This window comes from Ambystoma mexicanum, chromosome 4p, assembly GCF_040938575.1.
Source record: "Ambystoma mexicanum isolate Mex_15411 chromosome 4p, UKY_AmexF1_1, whole genome shotgun sequence".
In the NCBI taxonomy this organism is placed as follows: Eukaryota; Metazoa; Chordata; class Amphibia; order Caudata; family Ambystomatidae; genus Ambystoma; species Ambystoma mexicanum.
Genome location: NC_090927.1, coordinates 530,758,491 through 530,785,324, shown reverse-complemented (window position 1 = coordinate 530,785,324; position 26,834 = coordinate 530,758,491). Strand labels below are relative to the sequence as shown.

Here is a 26,834-nt window from a genome sequence, read left to right as displayed (position 1 = left end):
GGCCAAAAATGCGCAGAGGCAGGAGATGCATCTCCTGCAACAAAAATAGTCTGAGTGTTCCCAGATAATGCACAAAAAGAAAAATAGGCCCTTTGTGATAAAGGGGACACGAGAGCTGGGTAGCAGCACAAGGGAAGGTCAGAGGCCAGTCAAGCCCTGATAGAGCACAAGGCTCAAGCCTTTGCCTACTGTCGGGAGATTTGGGCTGAGAAGGAGAAACTTGAGAGGTTAGAAAAAGAGTGTGCTAGGTTAAATAAGTATGTGAGGAACCCCAAACAGAGAAGGGCAGGGCAACCCCTGACCACAGTGTGATGCCCTCTTTACCAAGGGCCTCAAGCCAATTTACCACCCTGTATGTGCAAGGCACTGCTAACATCATGTCCACCGGTTTACAAGAACCGGGAACCATGAGGCAACCAGACTGAATTAGGCCAAGCATGAATGAGCCGGCAGGCCAGCGTCCATCAGAGATTGATGGACGGGCATCCCTGTTCAGGTTCAAAAATATTATGTCGGATGGATCTGACCAGGAAGACTCCTATGAATAGAAAATCAGCGAGCTAGACTTGCAAAAACATCAGCTACAAAGGAACCACTTGGTTCGCTTTGCAGAGAAAAAGGAGTCTGAGTTGAGGCCCCAAACGAGTATTCTGTAGACCTCCACCCAATCAGGGAGGTGGGGGGGGGGGGAGTTCTCCACCAACCCCAGAAGGGAGGAGTCGGATGAGTATTCCCTGTGTGAAAGAGGGAGTCCAAGGGAAGTGACCTCGAGAGCTCAAATTACAACAGGGGAGAAGAGACTAGGCCCCATCATTCTGGGAGAGACTCCCAGGTTCAAAATATCAGGGAGCACCCAGAGGATAGGGATGGGACCTAAAATAGCAGCAGCTCTGAGTCGGAGGTAGAATGGACACTGGTGCAGCGGAAAAAGAAGGCTGCCAAACAAAAGAGAACTCTGGTGAAAGACCTCATTAGACAGATAAAAGCCATTAGAAGTTTCATGACCCTGTACCATAAAAACACCAAATATTCAGTCTGGGAGCATCAGGAGCTATATGAACAGATGATAACATCTTTTGACATAAAAAATGATCAGAATGCTACAGAGTTTGGCAAATGGATGTTCTCCCCAGAATACTCCAGCTTCTTTGCTGGGCTGAAGGATCAGAACCATTCAAGGTGGTCTACCTACAAGGGAGCCATTTTGAAGCACTTCTCCACGCACAGGAACCCCCAGGAGGCTCACAAGTCAGCCTACAATCTGCAGTGCAGAGAGGATCAGTGCCCCAAGAGAATTTGTTCAGGAATTGAAGCAGGCATTTGCACAAACCACTAGGTGGAGGCGCATGAACAGTAGGGAGTTAATAAATACCTATTTCAATGCACTCCCTAAATACTTTATGACGTGGTTGGTAAGGGACTTGCATGATGACAGGACCCTGGACTGGGTAATAGAGCAAGCTACCCAGATCTAGGAGGTCCAAAAGCCTGTAGAAAACAAGAATCCCCCCCAAAAACCCCAAACAAACTAACACCCCCGCTGCTGCCAAGGTGGCAGAGGTGAAGGTTACCCCATTTTGGACCTAGAAATGGGGGGCCTACAAATACACCTCCCCCTAACCAATCAAACCAGAGGAAGAGAAGACACTCTACCAATTACATCAGCCCTAGGTACAAGGGGAACAGACCCATCTTGGGGTACATGTGGATTCCCCCGGCCCAAGGGGGGGATCCAATCATGTGAGTACGACCACAGGAAACTTCCCTCAGGAGGGCAGTAATCTTCCACCCTCCAGTTCAAGTTTCTTCCCCAAGTACCCTAAAAACCCCAACATTCAGGACAACCCTCCTTACTCTTAGTCTAGACCACCAAATCAGGGAGTGGGGAGGCCAAGGATGGAGGGCTACCAGTGAAACCCTCAATACCCAGGTTACTCCCTGCAGAAGGAACAGTTACCCTTCCCCTTCCCAAGAGCAACCCAGATTTGACTCAAGACCCCTGTATCAGCCAGAGAGTGTATATCAACTGGAGCGGCAGATCCAGAGCTTGACCCAAGACCTGAGCCACGTGTTGAGGGCTCAGCAGAACACTCGAACGAACATGGCTGCTCAGAAGAGCAAGAACCAAGGGTGTGGCACCCCGTAACAATGACAGGGAGAGAACCCCGACAATCAACAGGTTCCAGAGGAGGAGGCCCGGGAGGAAGGGGAATGCAAAGCCCTAAAGGAAGCTTCCTTCCTCACCTGTGAAAAGCCCCAAGAAACTCCTGAACCTGAACTCGCATCTCCTACCCCTGAAAAGCTGCAACCTAGGGAACAGAGGGTAAGTAGGAGAAATAAAGCGACAAAGAAGACCCACTTTGTGGAGGAAGTCAGTGTCCTCCAGTTTGAAGGGGAAGAATCCTTGGAGGATTCTGGGAAGAAAGTCTTCTCTTTCAAGAATGGGGGAATTCCTCCCAAAGAAAAATGGGTCCCAAAAGACCATAACTTAGACTGGGTAGGTATGGGAACTGACCTAGAATCGCCTATCTCTGAACCCCAGAAATGACTGAGGGATCATCCCCACAAACCGGTTCAAGTGACTGTCTCCGAGAAAAGGGGATAGCACAGAATCAAAGGAAAAAGGGGATTCCAAAACCCTACCAATTGTAGGATGCCAAGTTTTATTTACAGATTCTCAAACTCTGACACATAACACTCCCTCCCACAGTGTCGGAGTCCAAAATAAAGAACTTACTGCCCAACCTGACCAAAATGCCCATTTCCTTTGCCCCTTGGAGGAGTAAGAAGGTAGGTTTTATGCCCCCGTCTCTGTGCAAAGACGGTGTGCAATTTTGGTGCTGGTGATCACCGCATCCCAAGCCACTTTTCTATCCAAAAGGGCCTTTGAGCAACTTAATTCAGGAAGGGAGGAGATACACCAAATTCCCCTAACCTCTCTTCCTGGACAACTCCAGAACTTCGACAGGAATGATATTCCAGTCGACGGGACTGTCGATCTGGAGATCAAATTTGGGCAACAGAAGGAGAAAAAAAACAGTTATAGTAGTAACTCCAGAGGGGAACCCCTGTCTATTAGGTAATTACCTCCTACGGAGGTTGTGTCTACTAATAGACTGTGTGAACAAGGTCCTCTGGACGCAGACTAACCGGCCAATAAAATGAAAACAGAGCACTAACTATGTCAGTCTAAATGGCACATGCCACATGGTTGATTAGCGATCTGACAAAATTGAGTTCCATTTTCGGAACAATGAAGTACCCGGCATTACTGTAATTGCTGTGGGACAACAAACTGGTGATGGAAACTCCTCTCCATTCCTGAAAATCAACCTTCCTTCCAGTTTCAAGTGGCATTTCACACTGGAAGGAAATACCTTGAAATGTTATACCGATGCACAAATTGAAAACCCAAGTGCCATGATAAAAAGTGATGAAAAACCAGCTCAAAGCTTGGCTGATATTCAGAAAAAGGGTGAACATCTGTTCCTCCCCACTCAGTTAAATGAGGGGATGGAGCCTGTTCTCGCCAGAGTATGCCTGAATAATACAAAAAGCTTCATCAGCGAAACGTTGTTCAGGAAACTCCCAAAAGACCAGACCGTTCCCACATTTAAATTGGTTGATAAGTGGGAAATGGCCCTGGAAACTCCCAATTCCAAACATCTCCTGCCTAGAAGGTGCATGCTAAAATTTTCCATTGGTTATAAAAGTATAGAGCATAATTGTTGAGTCGTGCGAGATGTCCCTCTGCATTCTACTTAGGTAGTGACATTCTCAATCGGTTCGCAAATAATTTGGACCTCATAAATTACAAAGCCTGGTCCCGACTGGGAGGTAACCCCATGGGCTTTGATGATCCTGAAAAGGCATTTCGGTCAGCTCAATTGCTACTGTATGCAAGTCAAAGTGAAATTGGAGAGGAGGTCCCCATCCCAGGATGGACCTGACAATTCCCAATCTCCCTAAAAATCTAGAGCGGACAGAAACTCCAAAACCTGGACGCTTATGTACATTTAAATCACTATCTCCAACAGCAGGTGTTGGGGTTGAACCCGACACCATTAGTGAACTTAGAATACAACACCATTCCAATATTGCTGGATAACAGCGACCCTAGGAGTATCACTCTGGGCGCAGACACCTTTATTGGAATGGCGGTTGATGACCAGCATTTCTCCATGGACTTGGAAGTGAAATCATAGGACCAATCCCCAATATCTGCTATGACTGGGACGATGGCATACCGCCAGAAAAGATCTTCATCCGGCAAAGGGGGAATTTCTTGGTGTACTCTTCCTGCCCTTAAAGGGGGGCGGGGGGAAGAGGTGACCTGTGACATCAGGAAGGATGAGGTGATATTCCAGGTCCACAATGACTGCCTCTCCTACCTGAAACAACCTGTCCAGGTCAACACCCTCACCAGGGATCTCGCCACGCAGCTGGAGGATACCGCTAAGATTACAAAATCCGAAGTCTTTGCAGGCTTCAGACAGATGGTCGAGGAATGGGTCATCTTCGCTGATACCTGTGAGACCGACGAACAAAAGCAAAAGCTGAAGCAGGTGTTTTAGATTTTAAAGAAATCTTTGCTGTGGACTCGTACGACTGTGGTCGCACCAAGATACATTCCACCTCAATTCCCACAGACCCTAGAATGAATCCCATATTCGTGAAGCAATACTGATTGCCGCTCGTGTCTATGGAGTCCCTTACAGAAATCATAAAGAACCTAGAGTCCCATTGGATAATTTGTCCAGTCCACAGTACCTTTAACAATCCGGAACTGGGGATTCTAAAACCTAATGGCCAATGGAGACTATGCGCAAACCTTAGGGAGTTGAACAAACGGGTCCACATGTCCCGATTGCCTCTTCCCTACATTGACCAGGGACTGGCCCAGATCCAGGAGTCAAAGGTGTACACCGCCATTGACCTGACCAATGGATACTGCACAGTACCTACAAGTAGGGAAGACCAGTACAAGCTGGCCTTCACCTTCGGGGGCAGCAATACACATGGACCCGAACTCCCTTCGGATATATAAACTCCGGCATTGAATTTAACATCATTCTGCATAAGGCCATGCCGGGTGAAAGGGGTAACCTGGCCTATGTGGATGATGTCCTAATTAAAAGCTCAACAGTGGAGGAACACATAGCGGAAATCCGCTATGTTCTGACCCAGTTGAAGGTTGCTGGAGCAAAACGGTCCTTCGAAAAGGCTCAGTGGTGTAGGACCCGTGTAAACGTCTTAGGACATGAAATCACCCGAGGGTCTCTGTCCCCAGGCGAAAAAAGTGGAAGCGCTACTAATACTAAAAGACACCACAACCCTGCGTGAACTAAGGAGCCTTCTTGGACTGACTAATTACAGTAGGAAGTTCATTGAGGATTACGCAGAGGCCATAAGACCCCTGGTCCATTTGTTAAAGGGAGGGGGCACGTGGGAGTGGGGTCCAGTACAAATCGAGGCAGTGAAACAACTAAAGGGAAGCCTCTCACAAGCGCCTTGTCTAGCTTACCCCATCACAAACAAGGAGTTCTTCTTGGAGTCGGGGTTCTCGAATACTTGCTTAACAGCAGTATTATACCAAAAGCATGACAAGGTCAATGAAGTCATCTCCTATGTGAGTAAGACTTTATCCTCTGTGGAGGAAAAATTCAACAATTGTGAGAAGGCACTCCTGGCAACGGTGTGGGCATTGAAAAATTACCACCTGTTCATCCAGGGGGGAGCACATCATCATTGAGACTCCTCACCAGCCTTTGCAATACCTCCAAAGTGACAGAATCCGGGCAGGGAATGTCAGTAATTCCAGAATTACTTCCTGGATTCTGTCCATGCAAGGCTTTTCTGTGGAGGTCAGATACAAGAAGAGTCCCCTCGCGCAAGGTTTGGCAGACTTGCATGATTGTGCCCGAGAAAACTGTCTTGAGGACGAAAGTCTGAAAACCCAAGACAACATGGAGGCGACGGGCGACGGACCGAAGCCGCCGAGAGGACAGTGTTACTCGAAAGGGAGACAAGAGAGCAACATGCTAAGAATCAGCTTGCATATACCAGCAGACGCACGCAATTAATCGCACAAGGCGTAGAAAAGTGACGTGAAGGCAGATGCCGGTTGAGCTTTTTTGAGAATTCGAGTGCGTGAATATTTTTACTCAGACTGATGAGATCCAACTAAACAGGAAGTCTATATGCCGGACAATGATTGGCGAAGCATCTAACACCAAATTGAGAGGCACTTAGCGGCACTGATGACAGGGAATATATGAGTCTATGATGCGCATATGTATCTAATACCTTGTTAAAGAAATTCTCCATTGGAATAATGATTATGATGCGATGACAAGTATTTGTGTACCATCTAAACAGAAGTGGTGTGGCTCACCCTACAGTGTGTAGCAGGATCGATTTAGCTTCCTCTCTTTGTCCTGATAAAGGTTGCATGATCGAATGGGCACTACTTATGAAGTCCAATATTGACAACCGAAACACGTGTCGACCAAGAATCTGCAGAGATATTCACAGACAGATTGAGTCACCTGAAAATTGACATAGGGAACCAAAAATGTGTTGAACAATTCTGTTAAAAGTGACCTATTGTAGAGGGTCATTTGTGGATGTAATGAAGAAAGTGTGTGGAGATTGAATGAGAGTGAATGTAAAGTGGGGAAAGATATGTGAGTCCAAGATAGGTTGTGATAATTTTGTGTAGATAATGTTTTTGATAATTAGTTGTTGCTTTTAAACATCAAATAATTATTCATAATAAAATTAAAATTGTTTTGAAAAAAGCATTTATCAATATATGTGAAACGATAAAGGAGAGTGATCCGCCATCCTCCATCCAATGGTCCAGAAGAAAAATGGGTTCACATCAATCAGTTGAAAAGTTGTCAGCCCAGACACGCTTTGCAGCCGATTGATGAGCCAACAGAAAGTCGAGCAGAGGAACCATCTGAAGAATGAGAAGAAAGGAGAACAAAAAGCAGAGGGAAGTATTTAGATGCATAGGTATATCTATATAACAGGGAGTATTTTACTTGGTGTTGCTGTAAAAATGAGAAAAAAAGAGGTAATAAAAGTCAAATTGTTATCCTTGTTCTGTTGAGTGAATTGCTTGGTGTTATTGTAAAAAGGAAAGCACCAATATCATAAAAATTGTAAACTGTAATCATTGTTGCATTGTTGTAAATCTTTCAGGAATAATGTCAGTAAAAAGTACTAAAACTTGTTTTTTCTATTTTCTATTAGATTATTAACATCATTACCTTCTAGCCTGGAGAGGATCACCATGGGGACCTGGAAAAGATGGAAGGAAAGAGGGTGCTGCACCATATCCTCCAACTTCAAGACGGAAGGGGATCTTGGAGTGCCGCTCCCTGATCACGGAGAATTCCACTGAATGAACTCTACTTTGCCCTACTCTTCCTCAACAAAAAGTCACTCAAGAGCAGAGGGGGGGGGGAATATGTGGGGTGCATTCAAGACCCTAAGCAGAAATCCCCTTCACCTAAATTCATTTAAACAGTGCCACCAAAATGATACATGATATGATATATTTTTTATATCGCGCTCATGCACAAGTGTTTCAGAGAGCGACCAAGCAAATGGAGGGGAATAAGGGAGAACAAAAACAACAACCTTACTAGGCCCAGTGATATTAAGAACATGCAAATGCGAGGAAAAGGGAAAAGGGGGAAAGTGCGTGGAAGGGGGAGAAGTGGAAAGTGCAGAACAGAGGAGAGAACAAAATAAAAGATAAGTGCAGTAACTAAATAAAGGCAGTGAAAAAGTGGTAGTGCAGCCAGCAAGAGGCAAGTGCATGATTAGTCAGATAGGGAATATCAGATAAGTGCAGAAGAATGGGGAGCTGTATGGGTACAGATACAGATCCCAGTGTAAGGAGTGGCCCGGAGGCAGTGCAGGAGGGAGGCTGGGTGAGCAGGTACCTTGGCCCGAAGGACAGAGGGTGGCCAGGTGCACAGTGCCAAGATAGAAAAACAGATTAGCAGGGGAGAAGAGGGGCAAAGGCAGAAGCGAAAAGGAAGGTCTTGAGGTGCTTTCGGAACCTGAGATGGTTCTCCTCAAGTTTCAAGGTGGCCTGGAGGCTGTTCCAAAGGGAGGCCCCGGACGAAGACAGATCTGCCCCCCGCTCATTTCTTTGAAAAATGACAGACCCTGAGGGAGTTAGAAGTAGAGGAGCGAAGGGCTCAAGAGGGGAGGCATTTACGGATGGATAGTTGAAGATATTGTGGACTCAGACCCCAGAAAGCCTTGTGGACAATGCAGATGGTTTTAAATGTAATCCTTGCATCCACTGGGATCCAATGAAGGGATTTCAGAGCTGGAGAGATACGTTCCCATGGCTTCAGGCCAAGGACAAGTCTTGCAGTCCTGTTCTGGATTAGTTGTAAGGGCGGAGAGTGGAGGCTGGTAGATTTAGAAAGAGGCTTTTACAGTAGTCCGACCTAGAGAGAACTAGAGCTTGGGAGACGGTGAGCTTCTGAGGGAAGGAGAGGAAAGGCAGAGTACCTGTAAGGAGGTGCAGTAAGAAGTTTGACTTTTTAGAGATGTCAGAAATGTGTGCCGACAAGCAAAGTGTGGAGTCAAAGATAACCCAGAGATTCTTAGCCTCGTAGCAAGGGGTAGGAGGAGGGCCAAGTAAGGCCAGCCAGAGAGTGAGGAAAGGATGGTGAAGGTGTACCAATGAGGAGGATCTCAGTCTTGTTGGCATTTAGACAAAGATCGTTGGCAGCACACCAATTTTGGCACACCAAATTGGCTGTTCGGTTGTCTTTCTGGCAGATGCGTGGGAAGCAGTTCAACACTACTTTGGAAAAACATCATTGCGTTTGCTTAATTTTCATCTGCGTAACTAGAAGTTATGCCCTGCCTTCAGAACTTCACTGTGTTTGTTTTTCTTACATCTGGAGAGCAAAAAGTATGCACAATATCCAAAACAGCTTTGTTTTAATGATAAATCACATGAGGGGCAAGGGTTTCTACATTACAACCCGACACAGCTTTCGTTTCCCTTTGATGTGAACCATTGCACTCAAATTACTGCAAATGAAAGAAATTGCATGGCTTTTTCTCTTTCATGAACTAACGCCACATGCAAAACCCCTCCAAAGGTCTCATTGGAAGACAATCCTGTGACCGGCAGAACCACGTTTTGAAACTTTAAATAATAGGCCTGCACACGTGTGAATCTACTCTCTGGAGAATGAGGAAAAATGTTGTTTAAAAGTCAACGTTGAATGGCAGCTTTTCCTTGCAGAGAAATGTCCGAATATGTGTGGGTGGGGGGCTTGGCTACACAATGTACATTATATTTGTCCCCACAAGATTTAGTTACAATGGAAGAAGCCCAGAAACCATTAAAACTGTTTTTTGGCTCAGGCACAGAATTCAATTGCAAGCCTTGCCTCCCACTGAAAATGTGCACCAATAAGTATAACAGTCCACAAGGGCATGTGAGGTGGCAGAGTGTGAGGATTCTCTGTTCTACCAGACTAGCAGGCATTACTGGCACAAATTAGTGGAAGAAGGGACAAAGGAAGCCAGTGGGGCTAGTGCGTGACCCAGAAGTGAGATTTCCTCCAGCACCCACTCTGAAAGAGGAACTGTCAAACTTCAAAGGGCATCATAAAAGTCCTTTGTTGCAAGCCGAGCCTGGAGGAGACAGTTTGGTGAGGGGGTCTGCAGCACTGCCCCGATATGTGACAAATACTCCCCATTGACATTAAAGGACTTCTTCATTTTTAGACATTTTTCCCAGCGCCCTGAATAAGTAATAATTTTGTATTATGCTAGTTTTCCATGTGATTTTTAGATGAATGTAAAGGGACCAAGTGCATGTTTCTAGCACTTTGTGAACTGAAATGGCCAGGAAAGATGCGTTTCTGGTGGATAAATGGGACAAATCATAAACTTGGGGGGATATGCAAAATGTAATTATGAACATGGGTAATCATTGGCAGAATTCTAACTATTACGCATTTCATGAAAAGGGCCAACATGTGCCAAAGAGTGATGCTACCTCGCACAGAACCGGTGATCGGATTTACTTCTTATGTTGATGGCCAATATGAGTTTGAAGTTTTGATCTAGAACAGATTTTTGTTAAAAAGTAGACTTGAGAGACAAAAAAGGTCATAAATGCAAACACACAAATGATGCCCTTTGCCCTGAACCAATAGGCCCAGGGGGAGGGGAAGAGGACTGGTAGGCTGTCCTATCACAGGATAGGGGTAATTCCAGAGCACTTTCCCCCCAGATTGTAAAATAGATGTCATTTTGGCTATATAAGGGGGACACAGAGAGACACAAGGGATCAATCGATCCATCCATCTACAGCAAGATCCACAGATTCCAGATCCAGGGACACACAAGAATTCAGGGAGAAAGGAGAGGAGGCAGATGATCCCATCCAAGAAAGTATAGAGACCAGACCTTGCATAGCTGACCCCATCAAGGAGAGCGCAGTGACCAGACCTTGGCCTAGCTGTCTAAAATCCCATCCAAGATGGCGCAGTGACCAGATCCCTTGGACTAGCTGTCCAGAGTGACGAGATGCCTTGGCCTAGCTGTCCAGAGTGACCAGAGAACCTCGCTGGCTTTCCAGAATCCCAAACTCAAGCTTACATTGTAAGTAGCAAATCACCCCAGTCCCAAACTGCATATCCCGCTCTTTTGAATCTTGCATCCCAGAGAAAATCCCATTCAAAGTTCCAAATTGCCAGTATAATCCATTCACATTTTCATAGACTAATCTGTATTAGCCTGTGTATGTTAGTGTATTCCATTTATAGATCTTTCAGTTGTCTGTATAAATCCTTAGCAATATTTTCAAGTAAATTCATTAATTCCCCTATAAGGAGATTCACGGTGCGAGTTGGTTGAAATTCGAAAATAACCACCTCATGCCAAGTGCCTTTCTTTAATAACTATAGTCATTAAAATATAGCCTCAATAGAATTAGTCTCTGAGTAACAAAAACCGAATTTGCCCATTTACTGTGTTTTTCTTTTGCATCTGTTCCATAAAATCACCAAACCGTAGTCCCATTGAGAAACCATCCCTTTCTATCAGAATCCTATCCGTTATGTGCCTTTGTCCTTCTCCTTGAAACCGATTTCCGATTTTGACAGCTAAGCCCTTTTCTTGGCTGCCTGTCATCACCCATCCCATGTAAAAACGAATTTCCATTCTGCTGCTTGTGTTTTTCTTTTGCATTGTTTTCTGTCCCCAAATCAACTTGCCTACCTTATGTTCACGTTGCATTGGTGCTCTGCTTAGTAGTCTGTAAGCTTCCCTATCTCTCGAGTGTAGCAACACAAATGTCTTTTCTAGCTGTCCTACCGCGGTTGTAAGCGGATGTGCGAGTAACAAGTAAAATCTGATTATGCCGTTTTGCTCATAAATCGGGTTTTCATTTTCTTTTCTGGCCTCCCATCTAGGGCTGGTGGGCTGAATTCTAAATCCGATTTACCTTCTTTATCCTGACTTCTTGCCACTGCTTTCGATCCAAAAAGAATTAAGTTAGCAGATGTTTGGGGGTGAGGGTTGCAGAGGGAGTGCTTAACCTTAGTACCATTACATGGTTGAAAATCATTTGTACTGTTTTGCCATTAAAGATTCATGAGAATTGTGCGGATTTTGAACTGACTTTGTTGTAGGAATCTTTGCATTTCTATTGCCACAACATTGGTGGCTGCTGTCCAATTGTTTTATTTTGCTTTTATTTTCATTGAACCATAAAATTAATAAATGTATTGATACACACCGGTCTGGTTCCTCGTCCCCTGTGACACGGGGTGTTTGTGAAGGTTGGGTGTGAGACGGGTTGGGGGCCTACTCAAATAAAAGACCCCGTGGTTGATTAAATATAGAAAGCCTTTTTATTGTGCACCACATTCATGGTCAGGGGAAAGAGTCCCTGGCTGGAGTCTGCCGTGTTATAAAACCGTTACATGCATCACAGGTACAATAATAGTCTCCAGGTGTGGGCTATTGCATCGGATTGCTGACTACGCAATGGCTAGTAGGCTTAATTGCTTGACTGCTACATCTGCATCCATCTTCTGCCCTCTTCCTCGTCTCATTACCTCTAGAATCCTGGGACCTGTAGTTTCTTTCAATAAAGTTTGGTTTTTCCACTTCTGCATTATTTGCAAGAGTAGATTTAATTTGATTAACATTTGTAAAGGATGGGCTACGAGAATTCGCCATTACAGAGAAAGATGGTTAAATGAAGACAACATTTCCATATTCCTTTACATTATACACCCTTGGGATTGGGGAAGGTGTTTAGTTTGGGATACCAAAAATCGATCTTTCTTTTGTATAATTTGCTCTGGTTTTATAACCTTAGGGCTCACAACCCTAAATCTAATATTAGGTTGAGAGACATTAAAATGACAATAATCCATGACCTCTTTAGGCACATTAAGAAAAGTCTTCCTGTCAGAAGAAAAATACTGTGTCTCATCCCACAGAATCTCCTCACCACCCTGGGCTCTGTCTCCTAGGTGATCCTCCCGCAGTACACCACCCCCAGGGTTGGGATCAGGCAGCCTCTGCCTTCCCCTGGCCACCTGGGAGTAGACCTTAGGCAGGGTTTCAGTGAGGATCCATAGGATTCTTCAGAGCAAGCTCACCTATGCAATAGGTCCCAGAGCAGAAAAGGCATAATATCACAACTCAATAGGGCAATTCTGCTTTGAGAGGCCCAGAAAGTCCTAAATTCAAGGAGCAGTGTCAAAAAGACCAAGGGCGCACATTACCAGAAATTATGGAAGATCTCCAATGCTACGTTTCATGGGAATCTGGTCACCAAACCATGACACAATTTCTTTGTCTTGCCAGTCTCAAGCGCACATTCTATGTCTTTTGCACTCTCAGTCTTTGTTGATCTCTCTCCAAAAAGTCCACTCCATGTGCAACAAATGGCAGTATAGAGACTCCAAACATTACCGTAAGCTACATGCTAAAGGTAATTGGCACCAAGGAACTTTGGTTCAGAGAAAGGGTACGAGGACCCTAGGTGCCATTTCACCTTTCTTAGTATGTTGGTTGGCAGGCTGAGAGCAGTCTAGCGTCTTCATGTCTGAAATGGACAATTTAACAGTACCTCACCAACAACCAATTGAAAATATTCAACATATTTTAAATCACATAAAGATTAAAAAATGCAACAAATGCTATGCTTATTGAATACATTGACAAAAAGTGAGACGTGTTACACACATATACAAACTGCAGTGCAAGTATTAAAAGACCCTCCAGGTCATACCTGGAAGAAGGCTGTAGTCATTTGAAAGGAAAACGAATAAAGCATCAAGAGTAAATGAAACAGGATTATACATAATACTTTATAAAATACCTTCTGAGCCACTCTTTGCATAAGTCTGCTTTTGGGACTTTGGCCTAGATAATGGCCTGACCGGTATTTCTCTATCCTGAAAGAATAATTTAAAGAAAAGCACACTTACTTTTGGTAATAAAAATGGAAAGGATATAATAGATTTTAATGAACAGATTTTAAGGCTATACTTAATACATTTAAAAACTAAACAATATACATTTGTTTAGACCAGTACATGCATGTAAAACTGAATTAAATGCATCAACCTTCTAAGGACCTCATTATCACCTCATGTTAGTTAAAGTTGCAAATGCAAAATATGAGTTGTCAAATGGAATTCAAATAAACAATGAGAAAAGCAATAGCTTTGGATTGCCTACAGGCACTTCCAAGTTAATTGGAGGCAATCCCCATTTAAGCAGCTGTTTATTTATTTTCCATAGAAAACTCTGGTTACTAGTTTGTCGCTTCCGAAGGAAAATACAAGCCACTGATTAGGTTACCCCTATGGCTTTATTAACTGTGCACAGTGTTCTCAGCCCTTGTACCATTGAGTTACGCAGGTTGTGCGCCCTGCTTGCAGGTCATCTCTCATCTACTCCACGCTCCCAAGATAATAGTTTTTCCTCTACTAGTAAAGTGTCACTCATGAATGTGATGAATCTGATGGTATCATCACTTCTTTCCCTGAGGTAGCCTCTCCCTATGCCGCCGGCAGCCGCTACCTGATCCTGACCCTCGGGCGGCTATATGAAGGAGGACCGCCTGGGGAGAGGCTACCCTCGGGGGTGAGACATGAAATCTTTGGGGGAAGGGAAACATCCCCCATTCCTCTTTGGGTTGTTCCCTCCATTCCTCAAACCTTAATGGAATATTGCTCCACTCATCCTCATCCATGTACTGAATCCAGTATAAATATCCCCCCCACCCCCGACATGATAACCAGAGTAATACATTAATTACTGATATGAGGAAGAGGCAGTGAGAAGAACAAGTTACTTCTTACCTTGTAACGTTCTTTCGACGGGATGTTCCTCCGACGTATTCCTCATCTTAGATATATCCTTCCAGCTCTGCTGGCCTCTGAAAATTTTTTCTCCAGAGGGCGCTGCGCGTCGACGTCCCTCGAGTCGATGACCCTCGACAGCCGCCGTATCGACGCTCGACGTCATCTTGCCTATAAAGGCCGCGCGCAGCGTCCGTTGCTCAGTTCCGTTTTGTAGCCCACAGTATTACTGTCTGGACTAATCACCCTGAAGGAGCGTAAGCTGCAACAACAAGGGAAGTAGAACTGCGGGGATGGATGGGAGGGTCGATGAGGAATACGTCGGAGGAACATCCCGTCGAAAGAACGTTACAAGGTAAGAAGTAACTTGTTCTTCGAAGGGATTGTGTCCTCCGACGTATTCCTCATCTTAGATAGGCTCCCATAGCAGTATTCTATATTTGGAGGAGGGAGTACTGACTTCACGCTGTCTTCTATTGATGAATAGAATGTAGTACAGCCCTTCCAAACCTAGTCTCTTGACTAGAGGAGGAATCCAGATTGTAAAAACGTGTAAAGGTATGGACAGACGACCATGTAGCGGCCGCACATGTCTTTAATCGGCACGCCTCTTTTGAGGGCCGATGAAGCTGCAATACCTCTGGTCGAATGAGCCCTAAGGTTTTGAGGGGGCTCTTTCCCTGCCAGTTTATAACATTCCAGAATGGCTAGAATGATCCATCTGGAAATGGTCTGCTTAGTTATTGGTAACCCCAGCTTGTGACCTGTGTAGCCTACAAATAGCTGGTCTGCCTGTCTTATCCTGGCTAGTCTACTAATATAAAAACTTAAAACCCTCCTAGGGTCTAGTCTGTGTAACCTCTCTTCCTCTTTCCCCGGGTGAGGAGGAGGATAGAAAGATGGTAGGGTAATCTTCTGAGAGATATGGAATTCAGAGACTACCTTTGGGAGGAAATTAGGCTTCACTTGCAGGACAACTTTGTCTTTGTGAAAGATTGTATGAGGGGGTTTACAAGAAAGAGCTTGTAATTCGCTCACCCTTCTAGCAGATGTAAGTGCTATTAATAAAACAGTCTTAAGGGTAAGGAATCTTAACGAACAAGAATGGAGAGGTTCGAAAGGTGTACCCATCAGGAAAGTTAATACCAAGTTTAAATCCCATAGGGGAACTTGGAATGGTCTTGGGGGATAAACATTGGTTAACCCCTTTAGAAACTGTATTACCAAGGGTAATTTGAAATAGGATGGTTCCTCCGCAGTACGCTTAAAGATAGATAGCGCTGCGAGATAGCCCTTAATGGTGCCAACTTGAAGGCCTGAATTTGCTAAATATAGTAGGAAGGACAAAACCATTGGTGTACCACATGAAAATGGGTCGATATTCTGTTCTCTACACCAGCTGCAAAATCTGTTCCAACGGCAGCGGTATAAAGACTTTGTTGCTGGCCTCCTTGCCGAAAGCAACACCTCCATAACATCATCAGGGAGGTCCCAATCCTTGTACCTCATCCGTTCAGAAGTCAAGCGTGAAGGTTGAGGGTTTTGATGTCTGGATGGAGAACCTGACCTCCCTTCTGTGAGAGTAGGTTCTCTCTGAGAGGAAGTCGAATTGGAGGGCAGATGGACAAGTCTAGAAGGTCCGGGTACCACGTTCTCCTGGCCCAATCCGGGGCAATTAGGATCATGGTTCGCCGGAATCTTCTCAACCTCCTGATCATTTGAGGAATGACAGGGACCGGTGGGAACGCGTACAGAAGCGGAAACTCCCAGTCCACTATGAACGCGTCTCCCAGAGCTCCTCTCGGAGGAAATTCCCTTGAGCAGAACAGGTCGCATTTCCTGTTTAGGCTGGTGGCGAACAGATCTACCTGAGGGGTTCCCCAAAGGGTGAAGATCTTTTGAAGGACTTCCTGAGCTAGCTCCCACTCGTGGGAGACTGTGTTCTGCCTGCTCAGAGCGTCCGCTGTCAAGTTCTTCTCTCCGGCTAGGTGAACTGCCGATAGAGAGATTCCTTCTTGGATTGCCCAAAACCAGAGCTGCATCGCCTCTCTGCACAGGGGTAGTGATCCTACGCCTCCTCTTTTGTTGAGGTAATGCATGGCCACCGTGTTGTCCGTCATTATCAGGACGTTCTTCCCTTGTACAACTGGCAGGAAAACCTTCAACGCAAGTTTGATGGCTCTCAGCTCTAACAGGTTGATGTGTAGTCTGGACTCCGATGGAGACCAACGACCGCTGATGGTCAAGTCGTTGGCGTGGGCTCCCCACCCCGTGAGTGAGGCATCCATGACTACTGTTATCTCCGGCCAGGGTTGCCAAAACTGTTCTCCTTTCAGAATGTTCTCCTGACAGGCCCACCACTGAAGGTCTCGAGCCACCCTGCCGGGAACCTGAAGAAGATGTGTCATTCTCCCTGAGAATTGTGACCACTGAGTCCTCAGTGCCCACTGGAGGGATCTCATTCTCAGGCGAGCCTCTGGCACAAGGAAAATGCAGGATGCCATGAGGCCTAGCAACCTCAAAAAGTCGAAAGCTGGGAGACGTTGGGCATGTTGGAACTTGGTAACCATCTGTAGAATATCTTGAGCCCTCACCTCTGGTGGCGAGGCTTTTCCCAGGGAAGTATCCAGGATCGCTCCTATGAACTGGAGTCTCTGCGATGGTATCATTTGAGACTTCTTTAAATTGAGGGAGAAGCCCAGCTTGTGAAGGGGGTAGCACACGTGATTTAGCTGGATCTGAGCTTGCTCCGGAGAAACAGCTCTGATCAGCCAATCGTCCAGGTAGGGGTAGACGTGAATCCCTTCCCTCCTTAGACTTGCAGCCACTACCGACATTAACTTGGTGAAGACCCTCGGGGCGGAGGTCAGCCCAAAAGGCAGTACTCGAAATTGATAGTGAGAGTTGCCAATTGCGAACCTCAGGTATTTCCTGTGTTTGAGATGGATAGGCACATAGAAATAAGCGTCCTGAAGGTCCAGAGATACCAACCAATCCTGAAACTGAAGGGCCTGGAGGATCTGAGAAAGAGTGACCATCTTGAATTTGTCTTTCCTGAGGAATTTGTTCAATTCTCGCAAGTCCAAGATGGGTCTCAGTCCTCCGTCTTTCTTTGGAATGAGAAAGTAAGGGGAGTACCAGCCCTTGTTCCTCTCCGCTACAGGTACCGGTACTATGGCACCTTTCTCTAGCAGGTCTATAATTTCCTGCAAGAGGAGCGGATCTGGAGCTTTCTGAGAGCTGATCCCCGGTGGATGACTCTGAGGAATACGTAGGAAAGGTAGGCAGTAACCTTGGGCAACTGTTTCCAATGCCCAAGCATCTGACGTGATAGCCTGCCATTCCGCCAGATGTTGAGTCAACCTGCCTCCTACAGGTGTCCTGTGAGGGAAGTCCTCAGAGTGGTTTTGGGGCGGCTGATGCAGATGTCGAAGGTAAAGAGGCACCTGCTGTTGCTGCGGCTTTAGAATATCTACCCCGTCCACCTCGGGTAGTCCTTCTTTGACCCCTTTGAGCCGGTCGTCCTCTACCTCTTCCGAATGAGGAGTAGAAGCGAAAGGACTTGCCCCTCGCAGAGGTTCCTGTGGGACGAAAAGGAGTCTGACGGATTGCAGCTCCTAGGGACTTTGCTGCTGCTTTTGAAGTTTCCAGTTTCTCTAAACTGTCATCCGCCTTTTTCCCGAACAAAGAAGAGCCATCAAATGGCATGTTCAAGAGCCTGGCTTGCACATCTGGGGCAAAACCCGACTTTCTCAACCAAGCGAACCGCCTGGTTGATGTACTTGCCGCCATTGCTCTGCTGATACTGTCAGCCGAATCAATGCCCGTCTGGAGGGATTCGCACATAGCGTCTTTACCGTCCTGTATAATATTCAGGAACGCATCCCTTTCTTCTCCCTCCGGGATGCAGTCAGCCGCTGTAGAAGCACACTCCCAAAGTGTATGGCTGAACCTAGCAAGGGTGCAAGTAGCATTAACAGACTTTAACGCCATGCTACATGCTGAAAAGACTTTCTTAGCCATAGCATCATATTTTTTGTCGTCCCTGTCCTGTGGGACAGTAGGATAAGCCGTCTTGACGTCGGTAGAGGATGCTGCTTGTACCACCAGACTTTCTGGGGATGGATGTTTAGACAAGAACTCTGGGTCAGTGGAAGATACCCTGTACTTTGCAGACAGTTTCTTATTTACTGCTGGTATTACATCTGGGGTTTCCCAGTTTGTCATGATCTTTCTCTGAAGAGCTTTATGAAAGGGCACCACTGGATCCTCTTGTGGGCCTTTGTCAAGAATATCCGTGAGGTCATCTTGCTGGAAAGATTGTGAAGGTGTAGACCACCCCATGAACTCTGTAATCCTGGCCATTAAGGCTCTGTAGGGGGTTTCAGCATGCTCCCCCGGGTCTGGCTTAGCAAAATCCACCTCAGGGGAAGTGTCTAACCCACTTGCCTCATGTAAAGAATCATGAAGATCCTTTAATCTGCGCTCTTCAGAGGAAAATTCCTCTCTAACTGGGGTTACAGGTCCCTGTAACTCAAATGTGTCTTGTTCGGACAAATCACCCTCTTCTAAAATTGAGGATATAGTTCTCAATTGTTCTGAACTAATAAAGGGAGTAAATCCCATTTCCAAGGCAGAGGATGCTGAACTTGTCATTATTGGCCTCGAAAACGTCGATGTCGTCGACGCCGACGTCGAAGGCTTCGAGCGTGGCGTCGAAAACAGAGGTGGAGGCCTCGAGGACCTCGACAGAATTGGAATTTTACTCGACAATATCGACGCCATCGACGTCGAGGGCCTGGGGATCGTCACTGGATGCGTGACTTTTCTCGGCGTCGACGCCGGTGTCGAGTCGACAGACCTGTGTGTCGAAGGTCCCCTCGACAACGGCGTCGAAGACCTCGACGTCAACGGAACCTTCGTCGACGGAACCTTCGAGGAAGGTTTGGAGGTCATGGTCCTACTCGAGGGTTCGAGACGCGCTCGAGAGGTTTCTTTCGCCGGGTACTGCGACTCGCGGCGTTTTTGACCTTCGGGTCTTTCGACCAGAGCATCGCTCTCGGCAGTCTTCGAGGGGGTCGAGGCCGCTTTCTCGAAGACGCTCATCATATTTTTTCTGAATTCCTCCCATTCAGCCCGGGAACTATGTTTCGTGGGGCAAGGGATTCTTTTTGGCGAAACAGAGGAAGAGGAAGACGGAGAAGGGGATCTTCGACGTCTCCTCTTCGAGTGTTTCGATCTCGAGGAGTGATGAGACCCACTCCGAGACCTGGAGCGTGAATGGTGACGAGGAGACGAATGTCTCGACTTCGTCGAAGAAGAAGAAGCTTTAAAAGTCTTACCTTTCTCCAGCTTCCCCCTACGCTCCTTCAGGGCCTTAGCTGTCATGGACATACAGTCCTCGCACTCCGAACAATGGTGTTCGGCTCCCAAGCACCACAGACAATTTCTGTGAGGATCGGTTAACGACATCTTTTTCCCACAATCTCGACATTTTTTGAAGCCGGATCGAGGAGTTGTCGGTTCCGACGAGGAAGCCATCGAGTACGGTATCGAATAACTCGAGGTAAATAGTACTAAGAACTGAGCAACGGTATTCCGAGGCACCGAGTAGCGCGGAAAAACGGAACTGAGCAACGGACGCTGCGCGCGGCCTTTATAGGCAAGATGACGTTGAGCGTCGATACGGCGGCTGTCGAGGGTCATCGACTCGAGGGACGTCGACGCGCAGCGCCCTCTGGAGAAAAAATTTTCCGAGGCCAGCAGAGCTGGAAGGATATATCTAAGATGAGGAATACGTCGGAGGACACAATCCCTTCAAAGTAATGATTACTCCTGCAAGAATCCCATATCAGCTTCCACAACAACACAAAGAATCATCTAACTACTGAGACGAGGAAGAGTCAAAGAAATCACTAAGGCCTAGTCTTTGGAAAGTCTTTAATCAGAACAGGAAGTTTAAAACCTGCGCAGCCAACAGCAATGATAGATAGCTGCAGATGCTGAGCTGCAAGGTTACCTGCACGAGCAATGGTCAGAACTTTGGGAAACACTACCAAAGATAATCCACCCAGCAGGAGAAGGAACCGGAGTACAGTGGGTGCGCTACCCGAGAGAGAAAGGCAGCATAAACCAAAGACAGGTGCAGCGGATGACAAGTCGCACTCTAAGACCACAATCCGAAGAGAACAGAAGCAGAGAGGCACGAGAGACACTTGGAGCACCCAGTAAACCCAGGGAAGCCTAGAGGGTTAACTGGGTTGCCTGAAAGTGTGCACTGCTTCAAAGTAGCTATCCATAAGCAAAGTGAAGTATGTGAAGAAGCTAAAAGACCATAAGCTATTCTACAAACAGGTAATTGAACCCGCATCTTAAAGGGACAGAAAGAGAAAGCAGAGTAAAGGTGAACGAATTTGAGAGAGCAGCAAAAGTCCAATATATGAAAGAGAACCTTTCAAGGAACATTGGGCTGGTATTGTTTCATGGGTAAAAGAGAAGATACCCGGTGAAGATAAAATGTGTAAAAGACTGTAAAGTAGTCCTGGCAGAAGAACATAGCAGGCCAAATCAAGTGTGTGTGTTAAATTACAAGAGGATCTCAAAGAAGATACATGTCCTTGAAATTGCAAAAGTGAAGAGCCTGGCAGGGGAGTATACCAGATGACCTATGAATCTGGGACCCTCATTCAAATAGTAAAGTGAAGGGAGAACCCTTAAGTGGAAAATGCAGTGTTTGCAAACGCACATAAATAAAAAAATAGATAGATAGATAGATAGATAGATAGATAGATAGATAGATAGATAGATAGATAGATAGATAGATAGATAGATAGAGGTGGACATTGGGTTAAAAACTAGCTGGAAACAATGTCAGTTCACGAACTGTGACTCAGCCAATGTAGTTTATCTAATCGTATGCCCAAACAGGAAACATTACATTGGAAAAACTTCACGCAAGGTAAAGAAGAGAATTATTGAACATCGGAGCTGCCTGAAAAACACAATAGAGGAAGCCCCTTTGGTCAAACATTTCATCACTGCAGTTCTCAACTTCGATGCATTCAACTGGACTCTATTGCCATAGATCAAAGACACCACAGAAAGTAATGTGGACCGTATCCTAACTATAAGAGAACAGCAGCTGATCATTCTGGCTCGAGTTTGCCCGAAGACCTCAACGAAGGGGTCAAATGACATAAGGTATACTGAAGATGGTAATGTCCGCCTCCCTTGTAACATGTATATACATAAATATGGTCATTCACAATTTAAATTGACTGACAACAGGTCCCGGCATTCATCCATAAACACTGATGACAAGTAAATCCTCTAAATAGTGTTGTGGACACAGGATTTGTTCTGTTTTTTCAGTAAAGGATGGAGATCAACATTGCAATCATTATTATAAAACTTTTTGTTCCACTGCTTTGATGTAGAAACCCATTTTGGTACCTTTATGGGATCCATCAGTAGTAATGGATGCAAATAACAGAAGCAATAACATTGACCGTAAAAGTGGGCACTTGGACAAAGTTTGTCCGCTATACAACAGCCTGTCCCTAAAATGGCACTTACTGATGGACGACGACATGGATTATACTTTATCTGCAGAACATAACGCGTAATCACTTATGCACAGAGTGGTGGTCCCGGGGGTATGCATAAGCATTTCCCCATGGGGTTATTTTGGCCACTGTACATGCCAGCGAGCATGTATATAAATGGGGGCATGGAAGGTTCGGGAGCAAACGAGGGTTGGTGGCATTACTGTTTGTTGGTCTCTGGTCCCTGTGGGCATTAGGGGTGAGATTGGTAGGTGGTTTGCGGTGGTGGTGGCAGCAGGAAATAATATATATTTTTAAAATAATAATATAATTATAATTTGAAAAAAAAAAAAAAAGAATAGTGAAAGTAGTAAAGGGTGGATATTTATATTGGGGGGAGTTTTAATCCACCCCTTTACCTTAGGAGGCCCAGCGGCCGCCGGGAAACGTGCCTTCCTCCTGCTTCAGCCTCCTCTGTAGGTGGAGGTTGGCAGCTATCTGATGTGCGATCCAGGCTCACGCCCTCGAGGTGGGACAACCTTTATTCTGTTCGGTCACCCATGGTTTGGTGGCTGTTGGTGAGGGGTCTGTTGCTGCATGCGTGAGGCGACAGTGAGCTCCCTCTGTCCTTCGCAGTAGTTTTGGGTGCGGTGCTCATTTGGGCCACCTGCGGGCCATGCTGTGCACGGCCTCTCAGTGCGCTGCTCCTTTTCAGAGCTTTTTGGGGGAGCTGTTTTAGCCAAATAGGGCAGGGAGAGGGGGAGGGAATATTATTACAAATGTAAAATATAAACACTTAGTAATTATTAATATATGTATATATTTAATATATAATTGAATATATTTCATTTATAGCTAGGTTAGGCAGGTGCTACATATCCTGTCAAGCCCTGCGTTGGGCTTCCTGGGTTTAGGAGCTCTTTTGGCTGTGGGGGGGTTTGTGGTCGCTAGCTGCTTGTGAGGATATGACAATGCATTACTTACCGTAAAAGCATTTCTGATGGTTGTATCTGCGTAGATTCACATGCTGTGCATAGTCCGACATCCAGTGGTCACTGCAGAGCATTGCATTTTGTTTTTTGTAGTCGAAAAGGGGACGTTGACAAGGCGTGTCTGTAACACTATCCCTATAGTGCCGTGCAGTGTACCCACAATCCCTCACGCGTCGAGGTCCCTCAGTTTGTATTTTTTCTGCCCTGAGGGAGCCTATTAGATGTGAGTGAGTACAGAAAAGAGAGATATAGAAGAAAGTCTATGTTCCTTCCATCCGAGCGGGGAGGAAGGGTGGGCACATGTGAATCTAAGCAGATACAACCATCAGAAATGCTTTTACGGTAAGTAATGCTTTGTCTTCTGATGTTTGTTAATCTGCTTAGAATCACATGCTGTGCATAGACTAGCGAGCAGTACCCGGAGTTGGAGGTGGGTTGTGAGAAGGAACAGTAGAGAAAAGATGTCTTAATACTGCTTGTCCCATCTGGGAATCAGATCTAGAGTGGGCATCTAGACAGTAGTGTTTTGTAAAGGTGTGAACCGAACTCCAGGTTGCCGTTTTGCAAATGGACTCAAGAGGGACATTTGCAATGAAAGCTATGGAAGCCCCGGTGCTTCGAGTGGAGTGTGCTTTTGGCTTGAAGGGTAGTTCTCTCTTAGCAAGAGTGTAACAGAGAGTGATGCATTGTACAATCCATCTAGAAATAGTGGATTTCGAAACTGCATCTCCTTCTCTTCCTGCTGCCACCGAGACAAAGAACTGATTAGTCTTTCTCAATGGTCTAGTTCTTTCCATATAAAACATCACTGCTCTGCGAACATCCAGTGTATGCAGGCTCTTCTCACCTAAGTTTGAGGGATTTTGAAAGAACATTGGTAGTTCTATTGACTGGTTGCCATGGAATTTAGAGATACATTTTGGTGCAAACCTAGGATGTGTGCGTAGAACCACTTTACCCTTGTGAACTGTAACAAATGGGTCTAGTACAGAGAGCGCGTGTAGTTCACTTACTCTCCTAATGGAGGTGATAGCTATTAGAAAAGCAGTCTTAAGAGTGAGGTCTTTAAGTGTTGCTTTGTGCATGGGTTCAAAGGGAGACCCCATGAGCCTGGTTAGTACCACATTTAGGTCCCATCCGGGAGCGGGGTTAGCTATGGGAGGGTGGATCCTCTTCACTCCCTTCCATGAAGGCTTTAATAACTGGGACTTTCCACCATTACACTTTAAGTTGGGAAGTGGTGTATGCGGAAAGTGCAACTAAATGGACTTTAATAGAGTTAAAACACCAAGCCGGAGTCTAGTAGGTGAGTCAGGTACAGAACAATTTGTGTGGGAGAGCAGTCAACTGGGTTGATGCTCCTTCCCCTACACCAGATGACAAATCTTTTCCATTTGCTAGAACAGTGACGAGTGTTAGGCTTTCTAGCCTCCCTGAGAATGTCCATGCATCTCTGCGGGAGTTGTAAATGTCCAAATTCTATGATCTCAGGAGCCAGGCTGCTAAGTTCATGGTCTGAGGGCATGGATGCAGTGTCCTGTCCTTGTCCTGTGACAGCATGTTGTACAGGCAGGGAAGTTTCACTGGAGGAGATAGGGACATCTCCATCAAGTGAGCGAACCAAGGCTGTCTGGCCCACATAGGGGCCACCAGTATCATGGTAACTTGTTCCTGGTGCATCTTGTGCACTATCTTGTTGAGAAGGGGAGTTGGGGGAAAAGCGTAAACAAATTTCCCCGACCATGGTATTGATAGACCGTTCCCCTTAGATTGGTTCTGGGGGTACCTGGAGGCGTAATCTTGGCATTGCGAGTTCTCCAGAGTTGCAAACAGATCTATTTCTGGGAATCCCCATTATGTGAAGACATCGAAGACGATGTCTTCGTGTAACCGCCATTCGTACTCTGAGGGCAGAGGGAAGTCTCTGCTGAGTTTGTCTGCTAGCAGATTGAGTTCCCCTGGTACATGTTGTGACAGTAGGAACATGTGTTTGAGAGCCCACTTCCAGATGTTCTGGGACAGCTTGGACAGTCCTGGAGAGTGAGTGCCCCCCTGCTTGTTGAGGTAGTACATGGCTGTGGTGCTGTCCGTGAGGACCATCACTGTCTTCCCTTGCAGGTGTGCCTGGAAGGCTTTCAGTGCCTTGAACACAGCTAGTAGCTCCAATAAGTTTATGTGCTTGGATGCTACCCTCGGAGTCCAGACTCCATGAGCAGTCTAATGGGATTGGTGAGCCTTCCATCCTGAGGGATGCTTCTGTGGTTAGAGTGGCTTCCACTGCGGGGGTGGCGAATGGTTTCCCTATTACCAGGTTTTCCTTCGACCACCACCGTAGCGAGAGAACCAAGGCCTGCGAGACCACCACTAGATCGTCACATTGTCAGCTGGCCTGACACCATTGGTTGTTGAGCCACTCTTGCATTGGACGCATGCGCAGGCACGCGTGAGGTACCAAATAAATACATGACGCCATCATTCCTAGTAAGCGCATTGCTTTGCGTACCGTCACCTCTCGACCGGCCACATATTGAGGGATTTGAAATGGCATGTTTTGGACCCTCTCATTGGAGGGGAAGAGGCCGTCCTTTGTTCGAATTAGAGACCCTAGGAATGGTTTGATCTGGCTGGGGTCTAAGCTGGACTTCTTCTCGTTGATGGAGACGCCCAGTTGAAACAAAAGGTCTACAGTCTTTTAGGTATTTGAGAAGCATGCTTCGTAAGAATCCCCTGTTATGAGCCAATCGTCGAGGTAAGGGTATACTGGGATGGACAACCTGCGCAGGTGGGCCGCTGCCACTGCCAGTACCTTCGTGAATACTCTTGGCGCTGATGCTATGCCGACGGGTAGCACTCTGAACTGGTAGTGTTTGTCCTCTATCATGAACCTGAGGTATTTCCTGTGCGCTGGCAACATTAAAATATGAAAGTATGCATCTTTCATGTCCAGTGTTGTCATGTAATCTCCCTGTGAAAGCAGGGGGATTACCTCCTGTAGAGTCATCATACGAAACTTTTGAGGTTTGACAAATTTATTCGCTGGCGCAAATCTAGTACAGGGCGCATGGTTATGTCCTTTTTGGGTACAAGGAAGTACACTGAATAAATACCTTCAGTTACCTGGGATAGAGGCAGGACTCTATAGCTCCTTTTTCTAGTAGTTGGTCCACTTCTTGAAGAAGGATGGCGAGGTGTTCTGGCGACATGCATCGTCCCCTTGGGGGTCTGTACGTAGGGGAACTGTTGAATTCTATACAGTAGCCGCGGGCTACGGTTGGTAGTACCCAGCGGTCTGATGTTATACCCTCCCATGCTGGAAGAAAGGATGTTAGCCGACCGGCGAAGCATGGGAGGGGACCCAATCTTTGAGTCATTTGGTGTTGGTGGCTTGGGAACCTCTAGGGGTGGGACCCCGACCTCTTCCCTTGCCACGACGTTGTCCTCTTTGGTTATATTGTCCACTGGTGCCTTGGTTAGAGGACCAGTTACCTGCAGAGTATTGCTGCTGCTGTTGCTGCTGGCGTTGGCCTCGAAAAAAATGTTTGTTGCCATAACCACGTTTGTTGGGAGGCCTTGAAATTTGATCTAGTGTCTTGATTGTGTCAAATTCCTTCTTTGCGGTCTCTAGTGCCTCATCCACCGCCCTACCAAAGAGGTTTGCATCTTCTATAGGTTTGTTAATAAGAGATGCTTGTGTCTCAGGTTTAAAGCCTGAATTGCGTAGCCATACATGGCGTTTGAGTAGGATTCCTTGGACTAGGGAACGCCCAGCCATCTCTGCAGCATCCAGAGTATTTTTAATGATGCTTTGGGTGACTAAGGTCCCTTCAGTCACCGTGGCTAGAAGGCGAGTACGTAGGGGTTCCGGTACCTCCTCAATGTCCTTACGTAGTTTGCTCCATTGTGCATCTGCGTAA

The 26,834-nt window shown here is 46.2% G+C and overlaps 1 protein-coding gene across 3 annotated transcripts in view; it reads right to left on the bottom strand.

Annotated features, from left to right (window-relative positions):
* Nucleotides 1-26,834, bottom strand: part of SH3YL1 (SH3 and SYLF domain containing 1) — a 779,762-nt gene that overhangs the window by 265,288 nt on the left and 487,640 nt on the right. For 2 of the 3 annotated variants that reach the window (XM_069606061.1, XM_069606060.1), the window contains exon 8: nt 13,397-13,472. The exons of the other annotated variant lie outside the window; for it this stretch is intronic. In XM_069606061.1, coding sequence (XP_069462162.1) covers nt 13,397-13,472 — 76 coding nt within the window. The remainder of the gene's footprint in view (nt 1-13,396; nt 13,473-26,834) is intronic. 3 annotated transcript variants of the gene reach the window in all.